General features: G+C 41.2%; 1 protein-coding gene across 2 annotated transcripts in view; it reads right to left on the bottom strand.

Annotated features, from left to right (window-relative positions):
* Window positions 1-25,363, bottom strand: part of RNF130 (ring finger protein 130) — an 88,782-nt gene that overhangs the window by 48,338 nt on the left and 15,081 nt on the right. For both annotated transcript variants that reach the window (XM_054037464.1, XM_054037463.1), the window contains exon 2: window positions 22,161-22,355. In XM_054037464.1, the coding sequence (XP_053893439.1) occupies window positions 22,161-22,355 (195 nt within the window). The remainder of the gene's footprint in view (window positions 1-22,160; window positions 22,356-25,363) is intronic.

Below are 25,363 nucleotides of genomic sequence, written 5' to 3'. Positions count from 1 at the left end.
GTCTTGACTGCCTTGAGGTACCAAGTCCTTTTCTCTGTGTGGCCTTTGGAGATAGAGTGGTTCTAAAACTGACTAGTCTAGGGAATCCAGTACTATGAGGCTTCTGTTGACAGCTAAGGAATTCGTCCTGATAGAGATTGCCTTAGTGTACACAGAGTTGAGTGGCAGCTGCTCTGGAAAGATGCAGGGTTCCCTAAAATGGTCTGACTTCCTTGGTGCCGCTAAGTAAGCCACTGCAAGAGGAAGTACAGAGCGCTATGGAAGGCGGGGCTCCACTAGTAAAGTAGCCAAAGTAAGTTTCTGGCCAGGTCACTCTGGAGTAAGGGAAAGCAAGGAATAAGTTTGGATGGAGAGTGGGGGAAGAACAAATGTCAAGATTCAGCAGAAAGCAGAGGATTGAATGCAGGCCTGTCAGCTATACAGTCAGAGCTGCTGGCTCAGATTAGACAGAGCCCCTAGATGTGGTGGAAGCAACTAAAGGAAGAGCAGGAAACAGAGCTCCTATAAAAAGAAAAAAGCCCAGCAGAAAAGGTGGTGGGGGTCAGAGTAAGTAAATTAGGAGGCTCAAAATTGCCTCCCCAACAACAGTCTGGAAAGCTGTGTAAATGATGGAAGAGGCGGGAGAGGGAGGAATGCTACAGAGCCCAGAGGGACAGCATGAGGGAAGTACACTTACTTGTCAAGAACCTCTACAAATTGAGAGAATACGTGGCTCAGATGGAGAGACCAATGTGTTTAAAAGAGAACTAGATAAATTCATGGAGGTTAAGTCCATTAATGGCTATTAGCCAGGATGGGTAAGGAATGGTGTCCTTAGCCTCTGTTTGTCAGAGGGTGGAGATGGATGGCAGGAGAGAGATCACTTGATCATTACCTGTTAGGTTCACTCCCTCTGGGGCCCCTGGCATTGGCCACTGTCGGTAGACAGGATACTGGGCTGGATGGACCTTTGGTCTGACCCAGTATGGCCATTCTTATGTTCCAAACAGCTTCTCCTCACCCTTTCTTCTTGTAGAAAAGGAGAAAAGTGGGGGAACAGTTTTTTACACTAGTATGAAGGAGGAAGAGCTTGCCTTAGATAAGTGCAATCTTTTTACCTCCTGCTTTCTGGCTAGAAGAGAGAACATGTAATGTTTCTCTATAGAATGGAGCACAGCGAACACATTTAACAATTCTCCTAAACCCTGAACTCCCTATTATGAAAATCAGTAATTGAACAGGGAAGTGTAATGATGGCTCATGCTTAGACTCACTATGTACAGCTCTCAAAAGAAATTGTCCTAATGAGCTTCTCAATATCATAAGCATAGTTGACAGAATGGTACCTGCCCCCAGTCTCAGTAGAGAAGAAAAGTCCTACCATGAGAATTGATATACATGGTAATTACTTGAAAACAAATTCCGTAGCCCATCAAGAACAAACAAGAGGGGTTCCCCACCAAAAAAAAATAAAAATAAAAAAGCAAGCAATTAGGTCTTGTGGGTTTGTGAGTTTAACAGTTTATAATATTTTAAATGAGTAGGGTGGAAGGAATGTAATCAAACCATCACATTTAAAAGACCAAGCGTAAAATAGGCAAAATCCAGTGTTTCATTCAGAACCAAGTATTTTTAAAGAAAGGTAGACATAACTCATCTGAAGCGTTAAACAAATAGAAACCAACACAAGTTATAGAAAACGAATTTGAATAGTAGAGCACCAGAGATTCACAGAAGATCCACTGTAGATTGTCGCTGTACAGGCATTCCCTCAATTCTTGGGGAAGATTGAGTGTTTCATTTTCACATGAAAATGTACAAACTATTTGCTGTGATATTTACTAGATGATAGGGGTTGAAGAAATTAAGAGAGCAGAAAGCCCAAACCCTCTATTTCAGTATCTCCATTCTCAGTCAGCACCTTAACTCCTTAATTCTATGAACAGGGCATTAGTTGGCTTCCTACCCTGTACAGGAGTGGCCCAGTCTGTACCTGCAGCTGAGATGAGTACAAGATAAGAGCCATCTGTCCCTTGGCTGAGGAAACCTCTGTTAACACATCAGTGCTGCATATACTAAGTATTTCTGAAACCCTGAACAGTATGGCTCATAGAGGACATGTGATGATCAAGAGCAGACCATTTATTTATGCTCAGTGTTTTCCCTAGAACAGCAAGTCTCATACTTTATTGGCTCGTATACCACCTTCTTAAAGAGTTGTTGTGAAGAGAGTTGATGGAACATTAAACTCATGTACCACAATTTGGGAACCCCTGCCTGAGAACCCTGTCTTGCTATGAGTCCCAATTAGTTACATACAGCCATCCTGGAATCACTCTAGTGCATCAGAATATCAGCCAGCAATAGCCAAACTAGTGTTCCAATACAAACATTATTTATGGAGCCATCGGCAAAGCACAACTGAATAAGATCTCAGTAGTTTAGCCTGTTTCTTTCTCAATCAACTGCAGAAGCCTTTACTTGGTCTTTGCCCCAAAATTATGACAATCTGTCTTGGTCATGTGTTTGTACAATGCTTAGCACAAGGGTCTGGTCCATGACTGGGATTCCTTGCCACTACCGCAATATAATTTACACCTGGAAGGACTGAAAGGTAAACAGACAGAAACCACTTCTACTGCTTCTGATTCTACAAAGTCCAAAAAAGAAAACTAAGGAAAAAAAGGAAAACAGATTGTGTACCTATGAGTGAAAATTTTCTGTATGTTTTAATCAGTGGAAATTGTAAGATGGAAAGTTCTTTAGTATGCTAACACTAACAAAGCCGATTAACCAAATACCCATAGAGAAGGGGAGAAAAAGTCTATCAAATGTGTCACATCTTACACAGCTTCAAAAGAGTGGAAGAAAAACCTCTGAAATACTGAACATAAAATTTTGAAAGTATCTATAGAAATAAGAGTATGTATTAACAGTGAAGTCACATCCCAAAATGCTAATGAGAACCAACATTTCAGTCAGCCAAGAACAAAGCTATTCTCCAGGAAAAAGACAACTGGATTTTCACTAAAACCAGCCACAGGCTGTGAACTAAGGACAGACACTAGATCTAGGATGCAACACTCAAAGATGCCAACATTTAATTTAAATGATTCTCATATTTCATATTAGCGTAGCTTTTCCTATATTAAATACAAGTCAGCTGGCCTGGCTGTAAATGTATGGGGTTAATGCGCCGCTGAATATCATTACACAATTTTTAATTATTATTATTTGATAGAGGGGAAACAAACCAAAAAGTGATAAAAGGAACTAAAGAAAGGGAAGAACCAGAAAGCAATGGGGCCAGGAGGAAGGAGAAAGAGATAAGGATGATAGTGAAGAAATAGTGGAACTCAGACCAAGAATTTTTCTCCCATACTAAATTATGCAAGATTAAGTTTTGTCAACTACCAAAATTTTATATTTTGTTAGCTCCCTGGATTATCACAGAGTGACTGTGTTCACTCCTAGTTAATCTAAACAAGATTAAGAAAACAGGCAGACAGCTATTTCAAAGAAGAATCCTCATTTTCTCTCATATATTCCACTGTCCCATTAGCAGTCTCAGGTTTACTCCTTTCTACTTTTACTGTCTTCTAAGGCTACTGAATCTTCTTTTGAAACTTATTGGATTGGCCACTGCAGGAATCAGGCTACTGTATTAGACAGACCATGGGTAAGATTTAATCCAGTATTGCAATTTCTATGTCCGTATGTTAATGCTAGCAATAACATTAGTGTCCTGGCACCAAAGGAGAGCTAGAAGATGTTTACTGTCTGACAAATTCTCAGCTGACATCCTGGAGTGTCCACAAGCATCTGATTGAACAAGTCAGTGCCTGGTGAGGACATGGTGAGAGGGAGATAAATGTTTTGTGAATATCTGACTCTTGCAAAACCCATTTTAAAAAAAAGAAAAGAAAAAAGAAAGAGTAGGCTGACACCATTTAAGTTTGGTGACAACAGTCCTTCCATGGCAGCAACTTTAATAAAAATAACCTGTAAAGTTAGTGTGTGTTACAATGGATTTTAAAAGGGGAACATTCATCTATTTAGTCTTGTTCTTTGAAATAAGCATTGTACAGTTTTAAAGAGTGGCCATTACTTGCCACCATAACTACCTGGTGGCAATCTGCCATCAGGGCATTTGCACCGAAAACCTCCTGACAAAGCTTCTCTCCACACCTCATCCTACTTATACCACTGTAAGATGGGCACAGTTTATTCCAATTATCAGAGCAGGAAAATATATATAGTGTAGTGAGATGAGGCCCTGAAACAAACCCTTATATCAGAGACCTGGTATGAGGCCTAAGGCCTGAAGTAATGGTCAAGACTTTACTAACATAAAGCAAAGTTAAGCTGTGAGCCAGACGCAGGCCCTGCTCACAGAAGCTGGCAAGGAAAGGGCTGATGCTGCAAAAAGATACATACCTAAGAGGTACTGGACACTAGATAGCAGAACATTTGGATACTTGCACATTCCACACAGATAACAAGGAACAAGCTGACCCATCCTAAAGACAGGGTCAAAAGGGTAATATGATGGATAGAGTTGTTTTGTTTGAACCAACATGTACAAGGTGAGAGGTGACACCTTACTGCGTAGAAGGGTTGTACCTTGCTACGTAGGGGGGTTGCACCTGAATACGTCAGGAGTGATGTGTAACTTATACCTGAGGCGGTCTCTTTGTCTGGCCTAAGGGGCAGTGGAGTATCCCGCCACTGACTGAGCCAATCCATTGTCAGGGCGCACATATTCGTAGTATGTCCTGTACAGTCTGTGGGGAACTAGTACTGTGCTTTGTTTGACAATAAACCTGGCCGGGGGCCTTCGTATCTTCTTAGAGTCTGTAGTCATTGGGGGTTCTCTCAGGGGTCTGCTGTGTCAGCTATCTGCACAGAGCCGGGGCAGCACACAGACGGAACACACGCATGCAGCCGACTTATCAACATTGAACAGAGCAGAGCACCACACCGGTGGCCGTCTGACAACATATAGCAGCAGATGTAATTATCATAATGAAGTTTTCAGTACTAGGAAACAGTGAGTTTTGGAATGAGATGGACAGTCTTTACAGAAGCCAGATTTCTCCATTCTTGTATTACAACAGCAAAAAAATCCCACACTTACATGTCATGTGAGTACTTCTGAAAGCATTTCAATATATATGAAAATAATGAAACACTATGCACTGTCCATGGGAGGATCGATCCTTTTATTGTGAAGGACAGATTTCTGAACTAGAATTATACCACTCAGAACAGAGCAAAAACACAGCTCTTGAGCTGAGGGGGTAGAAAATAAATTTGTTCAAGTAATATGAAAGGCTATTACAGATTTAGCAAGAGCAATCACAGATGCTTTAAACATGCAAAGAAAATCTTATTTGCACAAGCATGAAGGCTTAAAGGGAATTTTTCTGAAGTCCCCTGGCCACACCACCTCCACAGCAAGCAAGACAAATATTCTAATGAAACTATACCATATGCAAGTCTATGGTTAATACGACAGGAGGACAAGTGGATTAAAATGCAGATGTTTAGGAAAACCTGCAGACAAAAGCTCTTCATTTATGTTTACTTGATGGAACAGATGTCAGGTACTGCTGTTACTTTGAAGAAGTTTGCCCCTTTCCCCCTACCAACTACTCAAGTTAGAAAATGTTAATGCAAGTACCCAGAAGTATGCTAGGTGCTTCACGTACATGACAGGTCTCTTCCTGCCCCAGAACTTACAATTTAAGGAGAAAAATGAATAGGATAAAATAAAGGGTAAGAAATGTATTGCATTCAGACTCATTGCATTTTCATTACAACCCAGTCCTCAAACTTTTATCTTCCCAAAAGCTTTTTTGATATCTAGCACCCCCCAATGCTGTTTGCTCTTCAAACTTCATCCACTGCTTTTAACTTTTCATCTATAATTGGATTCTTTTCCCCTCAGGTGAAAGTAACTCCAACACATTAACCACATCATCTCACCCCTAGGTTTATACCCAGTGGCCTCCCACCTTTCTTCACCTCCCTCTGGACAGATGAGCAAATAAGATAATTGGTTCTGTTGGCAGTGATGGGTTCCTGTGGCCATACTCCCCTCACTGCTACTTGTGCTTCAAGCTTCTGTGCATCACATCTTTTCAGAGGATATTGCTGCTTCTGCCTCATGTGGCTGAAGGTGGCTAGAAGCGTAGATGAAGTATACTATACTTTCACTCCATTCTGCCATTTTGGTGACACCAAGATCCCACAGCAACAGACTGTCAAGTTAATTCTGATGAACTGTTTTCAAGGCAACACCTTTAGGCAAAACCATTTATTGTCCCCCTGGCCTCACTAACCTTTTTCTGAAAAGGTCCTGTCATTGCAGCTCCACTGGTGGTAGCAACGGTTCAAGTAATAGTATGCACAAGGCACCAGACAGCGGCCAACATTTTAACCACCATGTTTTTGACATCTGTGCCACGTTAGTTACAGTGGGAACACTTTCTGCAGAAATGGCTAGTGTAGACAGGGCTGGCTCTAGGCACCAGCGCTCCAAGCATGTGCTTGGGGCAGCATTTTCCAAGGGGCAGCACTCCAGCTTTTTTTTTTTTTTTGCCTGGGGCGCAAAAAGCCGGGAGCCGGCCCTGAGCGGAGGGGAGCTGCAGTGGTAGTGCGGGGAGGGCCGCAGGGAGTTACCCTGGGGGTGAGACAGAGGAACCGCTCCCCCCTAAGCTCACCTCCGTTCTACTGCCGCCTGCTCCCCCGAGCGCGCCACCCCTCTGCTTCTCCCCCTCCCTCCCAGGCTTGCCGCGCGAAACAGCTGTTTTGCGGTAAGCCTGGGAGGGAGGGGAGAGAAGCGGAGCGGCTGTGGCGCGCTCAGGGGAGCAGGCGGAGTGGAGGGGAGCTGCGGCGGTGGGGGGGCGCGGGGAGGGCTGCAGGAAGTAACCGGGGGGGGGGGGGGGCAGAGGAACCACTCCCCCCGCCCCCCCCAGCTCACCTCTGCTCCACTGCCGCCTGCTCCCCCGAGCACGCTGCCACTCCGCTTCTCCCCTCTCCCTCCCAGGCTTGCCGCGCAAAACAGCAAGAACAGGCATTGGACAGTATTATGAAAATCTGCCTACAGACTTCACTATACTGGGGTTTAAAGTTCACAATTGCACTGCTAATGTAAATGTCAGCACTTCATTCAGTTCCTGTTATCTTTCTTTCTTTAAGAAGGGAGGGGATGAGATTAAGAGGAACACAAATCCAGAAAGTAGATGCAGCTTTCCAAAGAATGGCACTGGGAAATCACCTTCAAAGTAAGTTAAAGAAATTGTGTTACATTCCAGTTTAACAAGACTGTGACAAATTAAGGCATTTTCACATCCCCTGCAGATTTACTAGCTTTAAACAGGAATACCCTTCTCAACAGAACAGCTTGTGTGTCTGGGTTTTTTAAGCTTCAAGCTTTCAATACAACTTTCACTGGAATATCGGGAGGATAAATTCATGGTGTGCTGAGCTCAGATAAGGTGAGTACCACAGAAAAAGTTATAAATCCTCTTCAGACCTAAAATTATGACAGGGTTGAATTTTGTTAAATGGTAAAGATGGCTTCTCTTTTTCCACCTTCCTCCTATTGCCTTATTCTTAGGGTACGTCTACACTACCCGCCAATCTGGGGTAGTGATCCATATATCGGGGATCGATTTTTATCACGTCTACACTAGACGCGATAAAATCGATCCCCGATCGCTCTGCCGTCGACTCTGGAACTCCACTGCGGCGAGAGGCGGAAGCAGAGTCGACGGGGGAGCGGCAGTGGTTGACTCGCCGCCGTCCTCACAGCCAGGTAAATCGACCTAAGATACGCAACTTCAGCTATGCGAATAGCGTAGCTGAAGTCAGCGTATCTTAGGTTGACCCCCTCCCTTGTGTAGACCTAGCCTTAGATTCAAATAGTTCAAAGATGTGACCAATCATTTTGCTTGTAGTGTGCATCCTCCCTCTAGGTGTAGAGTCTGTTACCTTCTGGAAACAGCATTTACAGCTCATGCTCCCACAGAAAATCTTGTAGTAGCCTCAGGGGCTTTAAGTGATGGAAATGTTATTCAAAAGATGACCTAGCCTTTTCAGCTTTTTAATTCTTTTCACCAAGGCAAAACAATTCTGTAAAACAGGTATAAAGCAGCTGAAGACTGAAATGTGTCTACAGATGTTTGATGTAGTAGTTTCTCCCTCCTTCCCCGAAGTGATGCTTCTTTCTATCTACTTGACCTCGCAAGGCTGGAATGGAAAGGAAAATAGACTTCATTTTGACTTTACCACAGCATGCATCTTACATGGTTGCTCTCTTTCTGAAACATACAGTAGTCTGTTAACATCCGACTTTCAAGTGATGCATTCATTGTCTTTTTAGGTTGTCCTTTTTGAGAACCAGTTTAAGTCAGACAGATCACTTTTACAGTGAATGAGGTCCCTCTGAGAAGAACATACATTTTAAAAAGTTTGAAACAGATCATTGGGGGTGCTCTATGGAAGATGGAGGAGAGTTCTTAGAGGAAGTATTTCTTTTCCTATCTGTTGCTCAAACCTCTTTTGCCTAGGAATTTTGTAGCCCTGGAGATATACTCACTTCCTGTGATCTTCCAAAGTGGATTTTAATATATGTTTATATGAAGGCAGCTAAAGCTGTTTTGACAGCCCTTTCCATGCTTGTTTCCCCCAGTACCACTAACATCCCTATTAACATTTCAAGCATGTCTGAATGATAGCTCTGGTTGCCTCCAGAATAAAAAGGAACTCAAACTCAGGTGTGATCAGAAGAAAATACATCGAGAGAGACAAGGAACTAAAAGATAAGTTTCATAGGAGGACAATGCCATTTAATCATGCAGCTCTCATCAATAAGAGTCACGTCCATGTACTGATTTGAAAGCTTGCCTCCAAGCATTTGCATCTTAGCTAGTAGTCACCTTTTAAGAAAAGTATTTTAAAAACTTTTGCATTGTAGCACACCACGTTTTTTTATCAAGTGAATTAATGTGGCTACCATGACAAAAGTATAAGTTAAAGGAACACTTTCCATTTCTTAACTAAAGCAACTGATAAAGGAAAAGAGGCTAATAAATCTAAAAGAAATGGTTCAGGAGATCTAGTTTGCATGTTTATTTACAAACAAGGCACTACATGAGCCAGCATGAATGATGAGCAGCTGGTTGGCCTTGGGAGAAGCAGCAGCTCTCACTTTGCTCTTATTCAGAGGGAAAAAACTCACGGTAGACAGATCTTTCTACTTTTTTCCCTCCCCCCATTTTGCATCTATATTTACCACCTTTGTTTGCACAAATTTTATTGGATATTTCATAGCAAAAACATTTGGAATGAACTTGCATTAGGACTGAAAATGTAGTTTCTACTGTTGGGAAGTAAGCAAAGCTAATAATCAGGGAATGAAAAATGTTAATGACACAGAAAACCTTGAGCAAATATAAATTTTGATGTCAGAATAGCTTATTAAGAATGAATCCATTTCAGTCAGCTGCAAATGAAAATGGAAAAATGATCAATGCTAAAAATCTACTCTACTTACTACTTAATCCTATTTAAAACCCAACGAAGTAAACTAAATAAAAAAAGTGATGTGCCCTAACTGATTGACATGCAAATCAAAATATTTTGGGATTCAGTGGTCCTGAGGAAAACACTAGTACTCACTCAGGACATTTCTATATAATGCCTTCAAGGAGCAAGGAACCTGCAATAGAAACAAACAGATATTCTTCAAGCTGACCAACACATTCAATGTTGTTTCTAATTATCCAGGTATTTATATCATACAGTATTGTAGGTGAACCAGTTCAGCTCACCAGTCTATCTTCAATGGACAAACAGCTCTCTTCCACTTCCCTAGTGGGGGAAACAGTAGCAATGCCAAAGTTAAGGTTGCAGTCAACCCAACAAGAATTTTATATTTATTTTTAAGAAATGTTGCAAGAATGGCAAAGAAAAATTAAAATTCACAGTTGAATTTTTCATGTTGATTTGGTATGGTATGGTATAGATCGGGTTAATTACACATGGAATAATAAGATGTCAGACGTTGACTACTTAAAAATATTTGAAAGGGAAATCACTTTTTGGCATCCATTTTGGCATCTGGGACCTGATTTTTGCTTCTGTATATGGTGATTAGGGCAATATCGCTTTGAAGTGGGTCCTCATTCTTTTTTGGCAGTGGTTCCTGCAGTTAGGTTACTGCTTATAAATACACCAACATGATGGGAGGGAGGGGAGAGAGAAAGCTATTAATCAAATAGCCTGTATCCTAGAGCAAGTTACACGAGTTGGAAAAGAGGAAACCCTATGTTCGTATCTCGCTTCTAGTGATTACTAGTTATATTTCTAGGCATTTTACCATCTCTACTGATCAAGGCTGGAATCCCCTACCCAAGAAAGCACTCAAGTATGAGCAACCATACTTCCTTTTACACACAAGTTAATGGAAAAATTATAATTAAGGCTACGATTTTGTTATGGACATTTTTAGTAAAAGTCAGGGACAGGTCACGGGCAATGAACAAAAATTCACGGAAGCCACCTGTCCCTGACTTTTACTAAAAACATCCCTGACAAAATGCAGAGGGAGGAGGGTCCTGCACCCTGCCCCACTGCATGCAGCGTCAGGGAGCTGTGGCCCCCCCGCTACCGGTGGGGGCTGGGCTGCTGCAGCGCCCCAATGTCATGGAGATCTCTGGAAGTCACGGATTTCGTGACTTCTGCAACCTCCGTGACATACTCGTAGCCTTAGTTATAATGCTACAACTCCATCTCCTACAGATACTGAAAATAAGCTCCCAATTTCAAACACACACACACACACACACACACACACACACACAATTTTAACCATGACCTCAGCAATGTTAAGGCACAATAATTCACTGAATGCCTAGAATTTGTGCCAGTCAGATATGACAGTCTGTTATTACAAGAGAGTATGAGATCACTTAAGGTTTTGCTTTTAGAGCAAACAGATGGTAGTCTGGATCCACAAGGTTACGGATGCAGAAATGAGCTAACACAAGAGAGAAGACTTCAATTGAAAGGTTATTAGCAAATATTTCAAACAAACAATTTTAAGCTTTGCTTACTTCCCAACAGCAGAAACTACATTTTCAGTCCTAATGCAAGTTCATTCCAAATGTTTTCAGCACAGTAGACCACGACTGGAGAGAAGTTACAATAGCAGGCCATCGCTGCAAGGAACATCTTCAATATTTGCTTTATATGCTCTCTGCAGTTCAGTAGCAACTATAAAAACTCATTTCAAAAGATTCTGAGAATAACCAGTGGGTCTCCTCACACTAGCCCACACACTTCTTCATTTTCTGTTACATTAGCATTACTTCTTGTTCAGCTTTCATTTCTATGACTAACAGCAACATCCCTTGCTGTACATAGTTGAATTTTCCAGCCAACCCAGTGCTCACCAGACAAGAAGTGGAGTGTCGTGTTTATGGCACAAAATCAAATCAGGAGAGCTGGGATCTAGTCCTAGAACTGCCATTGAGTGTGTGGGGCCTTGGACAAGTCATTTAACCAAATATGTTAAAGAAGGATAATACTTGCATACCTGCCAAACAGGAGTAATGCAAGGATTAGTTATAAGATTTGTAAAGTGCTTTATATGTTTAAAGTGCTAAGTGTTGAATATTTACTAGTTCAACAGCATTTTCTGGATGTCTTCCAATAGTGATTTCATTATTGTGCTTATCACAACCTACATTCTTACCTAATGTAGCTTATTTCTTACCTGGGGTAGAATATAATGAACACAGAAAGTAAGGCATGGGGGAGAAAAACAGATCTTAAAAATAAAACCACAATGAATACTTCCATTTTGTTTCTTAATAATCCCCACTTCTGTGTCGCAAAAGTTTACCAGTCTTTAAAGAAATGCCAAAGGGCAGGAAGAGTGATTCAACAAGGTTAAGTAGACAAACTTTTTAAATGTACCATGAAACTCTAAAGACTGGATTTGTGTTCAGACATAGGGTAGTACAAAGTGTTAAGATCTTTAGTTTTGAACCAAGAAGGAAGATAACCTTGTCATTGGGCAGAATAAGGAAGCTAAATAAGGTAGCTATCACTATCAATTAGACTCATGCCTCTGCCCTCAACAACTAACTTCAATATTTTATGTGAAATATTTTCTTATTTCATAGAAAGTTCATATTCATATTTTAAAGCTTGTTGGGGGGGGGGGGTAGAATTGTCAATAGAACAGTGTCCAAAAGTTATAGCCTTGGGGCCTGTGATTATTTTTACATCCAAAATCTGCTTTAAAAAATCTGCAATCTTGATAAATCAAAGTATTAACTTAATGCAGGCCATATGAGAACAGATTCTTATCAAGATGTTTTTAGTTTGATAACCAAATATTTAATTTCATTCATCCCATAACAGTGAGGTGATGCTGGCAGGCAGCTCCATCTTTGCTATTTCTGGATAGCGGGTTCAATTTGCTCCAAATGATTATGGAGCCAGAAAATAATGGATGCCTATTGAAGAGATTTGTTTGCTTGTAGGCAATATATCCCCACAGAGAAACTTTAATCTAAGAGTCCCCTCAAATAAGTATAGCTAAGTCTACAATAGGAATGGCAAGAGAACAACCTTATCTGAATCTGAAATTGCTACAAACCCATGTGACAAACCCACGGAACTAGGGGGCACTGTATTGCTGGAGGTTTAGTCTGTGGATAAGAAACAATTCCTGATTGTTTATGGTCATTAACAATCTCCTGGGCCTTTTCACAACGGTAAGAGGATGTAACTTCTCCATCTTCTGAAAACAAGCCACTTCTACCAGTGGCTACAGGTATTTCAGTGTTGGTTGAAATACACACCACATGAAAAGCACCTTGGTAGTGTCACAGATTGCTCTCCCAGTCTCCTTAATACTATGGAACAGATTCTCGCTTGTCTTAGAAAGAGACAATAGCTTCCTTATGCTCCAAGGTGTGTGCTTCAAACACACTCCTGTTTGGGACCCATTATCTGGTCAGACAACTCCACCTACTGCATGATAGACTTTGATTATGTGTCTCCTAGAGATACAGTGAGAAGACTGCTTTAAATATGCTGCAGTTGATGTGTGTTACCAAAATGGTTTTTATTATCAGAATCACACAACATATAAAATGTTAAACACTATATATAAGATGTGTTCCTACAACTAGAAAAGTTTGTTTTTATCTCAGTTTATTGATCTTAAAGCCTAATCTCATTCTTCAAATTCCACTGGAGGCCTGAAAAGCCAGCCACACCTCTGACCTGTCATCCTGCATCATTTAAGAGACAAGAGTATATAATGAAAGTCAGACCGACCGCATGGCCTTAAAATCATGTTATCTAACTTCAACAAGTAAAACACAAGTGGAGAAACAAGTTGATGCGAGATAAATTTTAAGATGACACTATCTGAACCACTAGGTTTTTGTTTGATTTTTGCATAAGCCTGGCAGACTAGAGTAAAATTCACTCTGAGTTTGGGAATGAATGGGTGGAATTCTCACTGATCCATGGGGGAAAAGAAGGCTTTGGTCTGAGTCAGTGGACTGTTTATGCTCAAGAGGGTTTAATGGGCATCAGCAACCCCCAAACTTATTTTTCTTGTGGATCTGCCATTATTCTACTGGCTTTGGATACTCCAGATCTACAATAAGATAAATCTGAGTGCTTAAAACCTATGCAGCTTTTTACCAACATGTTTGCACATCCTTTTAAGAATACATTTTGATGCCTGATTGGAATAATAAACTATAGTATAGCAAGAACAGATATTTGGTTCAAGCTTCTCTTCATTGTTTCACCAATATCCCAGAATCCTGACCTGAAATCACCACTTTTTTGGAGAGAGGATAGTTCTGCTTCTATATCCATTCCCCTTCTTGATGTCCAAGGCTAGGTCTACACTACCCACCTGAATCAGTGGGTAGAAATCGATCTCTCGGGGATCGAATTATCACGTCTCGTCGGGATGCGACAATCAATCCCCGAATCGATGCTCTTACTCCACCAGGAGAGGTGGGAGTAAGCGCCGTCGACATAGAGCCACGGAGGTCGATTTTGCCACGGTCCTCACAGCGGGGTAAATCGGCTCCAATAGGTCGAATTCAGCTACGCTAATTGCGTAGCTGAATTTGCGTATATTAAATTGACCCCCCACCCCCATAGTGAAGACCTGCCCCAAGTGTCTGCCAACAAGCATTACCATGGCAACTGCGGTGGCAGCATGAACTTTAGAGACCTGTCAACTCTGAACTTGACCGAGATCCCTAAACAGCCATTAGTGACCTGAAGTAATTGTCATCCACTGCCCGTTTTGCCTTTGAACCAGTAACCAAGAACAGACCCATCTTCTCTGATCACATTTCAAAACAAGCATGAATTCTCCTCCATCAACCATTATTCTTTTATCAGAGAATATAATCTGATTTTTATATTTTCCCCTTGAGCTGTAATTTACACTTTCCTGGTTTGGGAGGGATAGGGTGGGGTGTAAGATTCATCCTCTAAAAAGCTACAGTCTTAATTCTAAAAGCAGAATGAAAAGAGTCAATCGTACATCATTGAATGGATTTTCTCTCTCTCAAAAAGGGATGCATTATTTATCCAAGTATGCAATGAAGCAATAAGCTTGTTCTGATTACTTTAAAGGCTTAATCCAAGTCTACATTGGATGTAAAGATGCAATGCTAGATGTAGTGTTAAGACTTAAGGAGAAAATTTCTGTAACTTTGGCAACACTGAATCAGTAATCAATGGAATTTAATAATTTTATTTTGGTGCTTTAGTTCTCATTTAAATAAATTTTATTTTAAGACGCAAAACAGTAAGAGCCACGATGCAGGTAGCCCTCATCACGAAAAAGCTGATGGAGCATCAACTGAGAAGGCTGGGTCGTATGAAACAATGATACGTGGGAGGTGGTAGTCAGAGTACACGACCGAGACCATGAGAGAGACCCAGAAAAATGTGCTTCAAGGTGCTGAAGGAGGACATGAAGAATGTCGATGTCAGCTTGGAAGAAACACTTGATCTTCAAGAGTTCCTGTCAAGACAAAGAGCCAGCGACCCCAACTAACAACAAGGTGAAGAAGATAATGTAGAAGAAAAGGACAGAAGCTGTGCTAATCTCAAATGTAAAATTACAGCACTTTTACATAGATTTAAAATTATAAAACACTTCAAGATTTACCTGAATTTGAGAATTAATCAGTAATTTAGTAACACTTAAATTTAAGTCTCTACTACACAAGCACATTTTTAAAAAATTAATATTAACACTTATTTTACCTGCATTTCCTTCCTATTCCCATGACTGACTATAAAGAGACAGCTACTAAATATTTGCCCCTGCCACATCTTCTCTCTGTGCATTAGATATTATTTGTTCGGCTTGAATAAAAGCAGCAAGCAAAACCACTGATAAAGCTGCCTTCCTGCCAGTAATGTCCCAGCCCTTCTAATATAAACTGCTTTGGGAAAGATGTCCTTCATCTACCCAAGAAAGGTCATTTACCAGGATACGTGGAGATATATATATAAAAATATTACTATAGGGATATAGATAGGGAAGAGTCAACAAAAACACCTGTTGTAACTAAGCTTAGCAGTTTTTTGTTTGTGGATACAAGCTCACTGAGGTCAATACCTCTTTCGCTAGTTGGCCCTGGGAGACAGTGCAGCATTAAAACCTGAACGTCAGAGACTTAATATACTACCAGAGCACATAAAATCAAACAGCTTTTGCTATAAAAGATGCCAATTGTTTTTATTTAATATGATGAAAATATTGATTGGAGAGTGACAACTGATATCTGGCCATCAAAAAGAATTTGTACTCTGCTGGAGAAGTATATTGAGAAAGTGCATATACATGTGTTTCCATAGATTTCAAATGTTTAAATCTATATTCAGCTAGGAAATGGAAAGAATGAGTTGGATGAAATATTTTTCACCATGCCAAAAGAAACTGACCTGAGGGAGGATTGTTTGCTGAAATCCACAAGGGGATAGGGACCCTTCAAAAAGCACCAAAACGTTCAAGGTAAATCTTTATGGACTCTGTTTTTATGTGCAAGATTTGTGTATCCAAGCCTCAAATGTTTTGGTTCCCAGGTACCCGAGAAACTACCTCTCCCCACAAGATACCACAGTAGTTGAGATAATCTGAGGTGGGAAATATAAAGGGTCCCCTGGCTGCTATGGAATTTGTTTCAGCAACTGGATGTGGTGATTTTCAGTACATGCTATTAGACCTACACATTTGTCAAGGCTTTGCTTTGCAAAGACAGTTGATAGGGAGATGCTAACGATTGAGGCTACAGGGCAAATGGGACTCAGAGTTGCCATTCTGAGTTAGAAAGATACAGGTCTGTGGGCCTAGTTGGAGAATCAGGGGTGCCATTTAGGTCAAGTGAGCTGCCCCATGACATATATGCTCCTTTGCAAAGGATCCCTGTTTCTTTGCAAACAACTCTGACCTCAGACTGACAAATTCACTACACCAAACACATCTTACAGGATATTTAGCTATAAGGAGTAACATGTAAAATATCTACAGAAAGCTTGTAACTTTTCAAGATTTATAATTGTTGCAAGATGAATGTATGGGTAATATTTAAGGAATAATATATTTATATTGAAAGTTTGCTTTATGGACTTGGAATAGAAACTAGTCACTAGGTGACGTGACACAATGCAAGGCTCCGTTGTATAGTTTTGTGCAATACTAAGACTTTCAGTGGAAAGCCATGAGTAGCAACTGCAAACAACTGAACTTAAAGGTAAAAAAACAAACAAAAAAACCCACCATTACAACAAGACGGGTTCACCCTGTCAGTGTATAGAACCAAAGGATTGTCAATGTAACAGAGGAGTGAGGTCCTGTGGATCCCTTCACTCAGGAGACACCTGGAGGAACCCAGTGTTCTCATGAAAAACTAGATCCTGGTGCTTGTGAAGCCAGCCAGCTCTGCAACTGCCAGACCTTGGGGCAGGGGAAGGGGATGTACTTTATGAGATAGGGAAGGTAACTATTAAGTGTAGACAGCGTTTTGCATTTTATGATTTTGTTTTGTATTGTAACTATTTGTTACCACCACTCTCATTTCCAGTTAAATCTTTAGTCTTTCTTAAATAAATCTACTTTTGTTTTATTATAAGGGCTCACCAGTGCTGTGTGATTTACAGCAGTGGTTCTCAACCTTTCCAAACTACTGTACCCCGTTCAGGAGTCTGATTTGTCTTGCATACCCCCAAGTTACACCTCACTTAGGCTTGGTCTACACTCACCCCCCCCCCCAAATCGAACTAAGATACGCAACTTCAGCTACATGAATAACGTAGCTGAAGTTCGAAGTACCTTAGTTCGATCTTACCTCGGTCCACATGCGGCAGGCAGGCTCCCCCGTCGACTCCGCGGTACTCCTCTCGTCTAGCTGGAGTACCGCAGTCGATGGCGAGCATTTCCGGGTTCAACTTATCGCGTCCAGACAAGACGCGATAAGTCGAACCCAGAACTTCGATTGCCAGCCGCCGAACTAGCGGCTGGGTGTAGACATACCCTTAAAAACTACTTGCTTACAAAAACAGTCATAGAAATACAGATGTGTCGCACCACACTATTACTGAAAAATTGCTTACTCTCTCATTTTTACCATATAATTATTTATATTCCAATTGATTTATTTTATACTGTACATGCATTTCAGTGTATAGTACAAAGAGCAGCATAAACAAGTCATTGTCTGTATGAAATTTTAGTTTGTACTGACTTCACTAGTGCATTTTATGTACCCTGTTGTAAAACTACGCAAATATCTAGATGAGTTGATGTACCCCCCTCCCCCCCGGAAGACCTCTGCGTACCCCTAGTTGAGAACCACTGGTTTACAGGAGTGGTGGTTTAAGGTAAAACTAGTAAACTGGGGCACACTGCTCTTCCAGGGGCAGAGGATCTGGAATTTCTGTAAGTTGCCAATTAAAGGGGCTAGATATCTCAGTGGAACACTTCAAAGGGATTAGGGAGAGGGGTGCATCTATTGCTAGCCTGCAAGGTGAAAACAGGGCTGGTCTCGCCTAGAGGAGACTGTCCGAGCAAGAGCCTGAGAAAGACTGGTAGTGTTAAGGAGCTGACACCCAACCAGGCATAGGCAAGACTCCCTCTCATGATGGAGGCAGGGGGTAATGACGTGATTCACAGTCCTGGGTGCCCCAAGAATCATCTTGATTTTTTAGTACAGCTTTTGATATCTCACATCTACTGGTTCCTTCCCTGAAAATCCAGTAGGACAGTATTCCTGTCAAAGAAGGAAATTAGTTTGGTTTGACATAATTTGTTTTTGCAAATCCATACTGGATATTCCTTATAACCCTATTTCCTCGAAGTGCTTACAAACTGATTGTTTAATAATCTGTTCCACTATCTTTCCAGGTATTGAAGTTAAGCTGACTGGACTATTGTTCCCTGGGTTTCCTTTGTTCCCCTTTTTAACTATAGGTACTGTGTTTGCCTTTTTCCAGTCCTTTGAGACCTTACCCAACTTCAATGAGTTCTCAAAAATAACTGCTAACAGTTGCGAGATTGCTTCAGTTAGTTCTTCAAGTACCCTAGAATGAATTTCATCAGGTCCTGCTGAAGTGCATACATCTAAATATTCTTTAAACCTGTTTTCCCTATTTTGGCTTGCATTCCTTCCTCCTTGTTATTACTATTAATTGAGTTGAGTATCTAGTCACCATTAACCTTTCTAGTAAACCTGAAACAAAATAGGCATTAACCACCACAGCCTTCTTCAGGTCACCAATTATTAGCTCTCCTTCCCTGCTAAGTAGAGGACCTATACTTTCCTTTGTCTGTCTCTTGTTCTTAATGTATTTAAAGAACCTCTTATTACCGTTTATGGTCCCTGATACATTTAACTCATTTTATGCCTTAGTCTTTCTGATTTTGCCCTTACACGCTATTCTTTTGCTCTTCTTTTGTACTCCTTAGCAATTTGTCCAAGTTTGCTCCATAATAGCAATGTATCATACTGTATGCCTGCACTGCTACCTGTAAAAGGCTAAAGATTTATATATCAAGGCTGTGGGATCAGTAATATTTTACTGTATTTCTCTTGGGTGTTCTGAGCTTTGCTTTAGAGACTTGAAAATTAGGTTTTATTTGGTACTGGGTTTGCATGCAAAGGTGCTTCGCTTAGCTTTAAAAGTTGCCTATTTGCCCTATGTTGGTAATTTTGTTGTAATAAATCTATATGTATTGTTAAAAATACAGGAACTAATCAAAACAAATGCTCCAAAAATAGACATTTTATCTTTCAAAAAAATCCAAGTGGTTCCACCCCCAGTTGGAAGTTATCTCCTCACCCCAGAATCTGAAGTGGCACCCCTGTGGGAAATGGGACAACATTTTAATAAAGTTACATAACTACATACACGATGCCTACAACCTGAGATATACAGCATGAATAAACCTACACTTTTTATTTTGATCCAAACCCTGTATTTTTGGCACAAGCATTCCCAGGTTGGTGTTGGGACCCACACCAGGCTGAGATCATGCATATGGCCCACAGGAGCACTGCATCCTGGGCAGCTGCTGTTTTCCTTGCTGTGCTTCCCTGGCAAAACAGTATATGCTGCTACCTGGTAAGCAATAGGAACAAGACCCAATGATCCATATTAACATGTGGAATTGGGACAACATTGGTGTGTAGCATCTATTTTGCCAAATATGTCAAACAACTATTTGATTAAGGCACTTATAACTTGTCATCCCACTAAGAGTCTACAAAACTGTCAGACACATGAAAAGAATTCAACTACTACTGACCTTAAGGAAGGGGAAAGCTGGAAGAGTGAAGGAATGGAGTTTAAATATCCAATTAGTGCAGAGATTTCCATCCGCTCCCAAAAGATGGAGCAAGGAATATGACCGTTGACAGTGTAGGCAAGGGAAGAGTTAAGAGATTTGAGATCACATTTGGTTACAAAGAGACAGGTCTAAAAGACCTCAAGATTCAGAGATAAGATAGCTCAAGCAAAAAGCTATCTTAAATCTTCCTACCCTCTGAGAGAGTCTGGCTATATTAGTCTTCTTGCCTCTCCTCTCTGTTTTAGTCACAACAAACAGAAATCTTACTATCTCGTTACAAGTATCCCACTTCACTAGGGCCACTAGAAGTCAGAAATCATTTGCATCATCTGGAAGTAAATACTTCGGGCTTGGCAACTGTTACAAACCTCACATCAACTTTGGTCTCTGCCTTTGGAGCTTAAGTCTTTAAGAGAACTGCATGAGCAGAGAAGTGGTGATGGCTCACAAAAGAAAACAAAGGTAAAAAAAGTTTTGCTGGAACAAAGCAAAAGACATTTACAATCAACAAAAGTAATGAACACATGAGTTGGGTAATTTCCTTTGTATAAGGTTCTGCTCCACTCACAAAATGAGATGTTCAGGTGACTGTATGGCTCCCTCAGGAAAGCCTTTTTTTTTTTTTTTAAACTACACCTCTACCCCGATAGAACGCGACGCGACCCGATATAACATGAATTCGGACATAACACGGTAAAGCAGCAGGGAGCCCTGGGCCCTTTAAAGCGCCACCCGAGCCCCGCTGCTTTACCGCGTTATATCCGAACTCGTGTTGAGCCGCGGGCCCTTTAAATCAGGCTTTGGCAGATGGGCCTCTGGCCCTTTAAATCACTGCCCGAGCCCTGGCCGCTGTGGGGAGCCCCAGACCTTTTAAATCCCCACCCAAGCCTCGCTGCCAGAGCTCTCGCGGGGATTTAAAGGGCCCAGGGCTCCCCACAGCAGCTGGAGCACTGGGTCCTTTAAGTGACCACCGGGGAAGCCGGTCCAGTCCGGCACAGCATACTGGCTCTTGCTGGTACGCCGTACCAGACCGAACCAGATATAACGCGGGCTCACCTATAAGGTGGTGAGATTTTTTGGCTCCCGAGGACCGTGTTGTATCGGGGTAGAGGTGCATATTCAGTTCCCTAGAATATCAATTCTATTCACACTGAGGTTGGTAAGATACAAAATGATAATTTGGAAACTCCAAATTCCACAAGCATTCCCCCAGTATGTTCAAAAAAACCATAGTGGAACAATTTTTAGGGGAAGTTTTCAAAGGAGATGCAACTATCGAAAGTGGCCTTTTTGGGGTGAGCTGAAGGATGAAGAATCCCAAGTGAATAGACATTCTTTTGGGAAAATGCAGGTAAACACAAAGTTTGTCTAACTGTAAAATTTGCTAAAGGGATTCTTTCAGCAAGGGAAAAAACCTAAGGGTAAAAGCTCCAGTGATCCTAAAATAATTTTCTAGCAATGCCAAATTTTTACATGTGATCTGCCCTAGAAATGTGCAAGTCTTCAGAGATCCAGACCATTAATATATCAAATAGTGAAAGAATTCCAGATTATGTTTACAAAGACAACTCCTCCTCGAAACAGTAGGTATGTCCTGTTTAGTCTTGCATCGCAATGGTGTGGTGGCCTTATTAGTCTGTACCACCAGGAATGGTGAAGTCCTCGTAAGATGTCACTAAAAGAAGCCTGTAGGCTGGGATTTTGGAGTTTAACTCTCTTAGGCTCGTTTGAAAACCCCAGCCTTCAAAATTCCACTATAAGTTCCATTACTATAAAAATTCTTCACTCTCAGATGTTTTCTATAAAGTTACAGCTCTTCTCTTATACATGGTTTTGTTTTCTGCCTCTCCACTAAGCAATAGCACTAAGATTTGAAACAAAAATGATAGCTCTAAGATCCCAAAAAAGGGAAAGAAAATAAAGTTACTCAGTGGATAAGAGTATTCCTCTGGAGTTAAAAAAACCAAAAACAGTTCCAGATGTATTCATTGTATTTCACTATATTGTGTACTTGCTCATATTTGCAAAGAACAAAGGGTACAAACACTTAAGAAGTAGCTGTATACTGTCAACAGCAGGGCTTTGGAGCGGAGCCCGGAGCAGCTCCAGAGCAGTGGAGCTTCAGGTTTTAGCCTGGAGCTGGAGCGGAGCCGGAGCACAGCCCCAAAGCCCTGGTCAACAGTGCCTTAAAAATAGTTTATATGGCAGAAAAATATCTAGAGGGCAAAGGGGACAAAAAGGAAACAAACTTCATACTATTTACCTTGATGAGTCATAGTGACAGGTTCCTCACTGGATATATTGTTGTAAATTACCACAGCTGTGGCATTATGTGAAGCTGCTCGCAATATTTTCTCTCTAAATGTACAGTTTCCTCGTTGCAGCAAGGCAATCCACTGCTTGGTATTCGGAGGAACATGGAAACGTGTTCGAGGATCACAGCCCAGACGATCCACCACTAAAAAAGGAGAAATTTATACATCAGGGATTTGTTCAAACTGGCAAAAAGGTTAGAAGGAAAACAAAGAAATATTTGCCAAAGAATTCAGTTGTCTTATACTTGATAGTTATTACTCTCTGGCAACCAAAGCCTAAAACAAGTTGCATGCTTAAAGAGAAAGTCCCCTTCAAAAAATATTTTTAAAACCTCATACTCATTAGGAGCTGTGAATACATACGCCTGAGAATTAATTTAGTGACCACAAAGATATTTAACTCCACAATGAAATAATATTTGAATCAATATTTGCTCAGGGGGAAAGACAACATTAAAATATGGTTTGTGTGCCATAGGCGTTACCAAGCATCTGTTTCTCAGCCACACAGGGTTTTCTCCCTTTTATTCCAGTTATAAATATCATTCCAGTGTGAAGTATGGCTAAACAAAGGAGGATGTGAAAACAAGCTTTTAAACTAGTTCTGTCAAGTACAGACTAGTGCTAATAATTGTCACTGGTCTATCTTAAGAATATTTTGGTGCAACTAATTAACCAACTTAACAGGTTTCTACTACAGTATTAATATATTGTCAGAATAAAAAATTATCAGTTATACTTCTTAATTTCAACACCCAGGGCCGGCGCTTCCATTTAGGCAACCTAGGCGGTCGCCTAGGGCACTAGGATTTGGGGGGGGGGGGGGCGGCATTTTGCCGCCCTCGGCGGCGGGGGGTCCTTCCACGCTCCAGGTCTTCGGCGGCAATTCTACGGCGGGGCCTTCACTCGCTCCGGGACCCGCTGCTGCCAAAGTGCCCCGAAGACCAGGTTCGCAGAAGGACACCCCCCCCCGCCACAGAATTGCCGACGATGACCAGGAGCGCGGAAGGACCCCCGCCTAGGGCGCCAAAAACCCTGGTGCCGCTCCTGTCAACACCTCTGTCAGAGCCTTCCTGTAGTACCCCTCACCCATCCTATAGTGAAAGTGCAAGTGTCATACAATTTCTCCTGGGACACTGAGAAACCAACCCACCAAACAAAAGGGACAAAAATCAAGGTACAATACATCACTTGTGGTACAATAGCTGACACCAATGAAAGATGGTTCTGTTTTCATGTGGCTGGAAACTTACTGCTTAGACAGAGAACCTAATGCTTGCGTCATTCAAGAAATTGTAGCATTATTAAATAGTAACTTACAAGAGAGCAAAGTGGTAACATCTATAGTATTTAAAAAAGATTCAATGTTACGCCGTTCAACTGCCAAAAAGTAAAAATATCACTAGCTACCAATAAGGTTAAAACCAATAGTAGTTTTGTGTAAACACAGTAAGGCTTCTGAAAGCTTTTCAGATAACACTTTATAAAAAAAAATTAAGTCAAGTATGCTATAACTTTGTGCTCTTTAAAAAAGTAATAAAATGTGCTTCTCCATGGCAACCTGCATTTTCTGGACAAGCCTATTTGTGACATTTACTACAACACCATCCAGCCTACTACATGTAACAAAGAATCCAAACGGAAGGCCTTTGTAAGCATTGTCCGGCTATGCTGGAAGGACAGCAGACACTGGATACGCTTTAATTACGCTGAAACTTTATTTCTACATGACTAGGAGAATCTGGCAGATTAAATTGTTCAGTGCAGGTAATTCCATACTCATCTACATATACCCAGGGGGCTACTGGCAGCCCTCCTCCTTACCCATCCTGGGCCCAGCCAACTCACTACTGGGACCTCATTATCCCCTCAAATGAGGGTTAAGAGGGTAAAGAAGGGGGGCTGACTCCCTGCCATGCCAGTCATAAGAGCCCCAACCCCTCCCCCCACACACACTTCCACTCCTTTAAAGAATACCTCCTTTAAATCCTTTCCCAATCCATTTTATCTGATCACCATATCCATTCCCTATGAAGTACCTGTATTGGACATCCGCCCCAAGCTTACACAATCACAGCCTAACTCCTGTCCTTTTTGTTCTTTGTCCCCCATTAAGCCCTCAACCTGCTATGGGGAAGGCAAACAAATCCACCTTGTCTTGGCCAATCTGGTGGTAAGGGAAAAGATCCTTCCTAGCCCCCCAAGAAAGGGGAGACTAGCATAATGCTCACAGCTGATCATGATGAAACCTGGCATTTCAACTACTTCCATGGGTGGGGAAGTGGGTGCTGCTTAGCCTGGTCCAGGTGAAAAGAAGGCTTTTACTGCATAGACGTGGGCATAAACAGTTCCCTTCTCTTCTGGTCACCTAGCGTCCCCACACTGACCTGGTATGAAGCTGTCTCCACACAGCAGGTAACTCTCTAGCTGCCATTAAAGGGGCAACACAACCTTCAACAAGCCAGACAAAGGTCCCCGTTGTTTAACATGCAGTGAGGTGACATTCTCCAAGAGCAGGAGAATGTGACAAATGGGGCTTTCAAATGGTTAAAAGATCTCTTCTGAAATTTTAAAGATCACGACCCATCCTCATTTCATTTGGGTGGATGAACCTGTATTAGGGACATCTTTACAAAAAATTGTTTTATCACTTGCCTGGGACAAGTAATTTGACAGGAAATTAAGTTTTTCCATCAACATTGTAAGAATTAGTTAAGTAAGTTATATACATCTTCATGGTGGTTCTGCAATGTTAGATTAGAATACTTCAGGAATTGTTATAAAAGCTCCTTAGCAGAATTCTTAAATCTGATTTCATTTCTTTTCTAAACTCTGTATGTAACAAAACTCTGAAATCTAGAAGTTTGAAACTGGAATCTCTTGCTTTAAAATCAGGTGTTTTCTTCCATTACATTGACACACAACCCCTCTATTTTAAGATTTATGGTAACCATTAATCACTGACACTGAGTCACAAAAAAGTATTTTAGGAGCACTGATATTGTATCAAGTTACCGATAACCATAAGAATACTTTGTGTATTTCGTGTGTTTTTATTTAGAAGTACAATAAACCGGTTACAAAAGCGAAAGTAGCACATGTATTTGTTTTAAAAATCCCTCAAATTACATTGCACTCTGCAAAAGGGACA

Source organism: Malaclemys terrapin, chromosome 8 (genome assembly GCF_027887155.1).
Source record: "Malaclemys terrapin pileata isolate rMalTer1 chromosome 8, rMalTer1.hap1, whole genome shotgun sequence".
Lineage (NCBI taxonomy): Eukaryota > Metazoa > Chordata > Testudines > Emydidae > Malaclemys > Malaclemys terrapin.
Note: the sequence above shows the minus strand (reverse complement) of the source record. Positions and strands in the feature narration are given on the sequence as shown.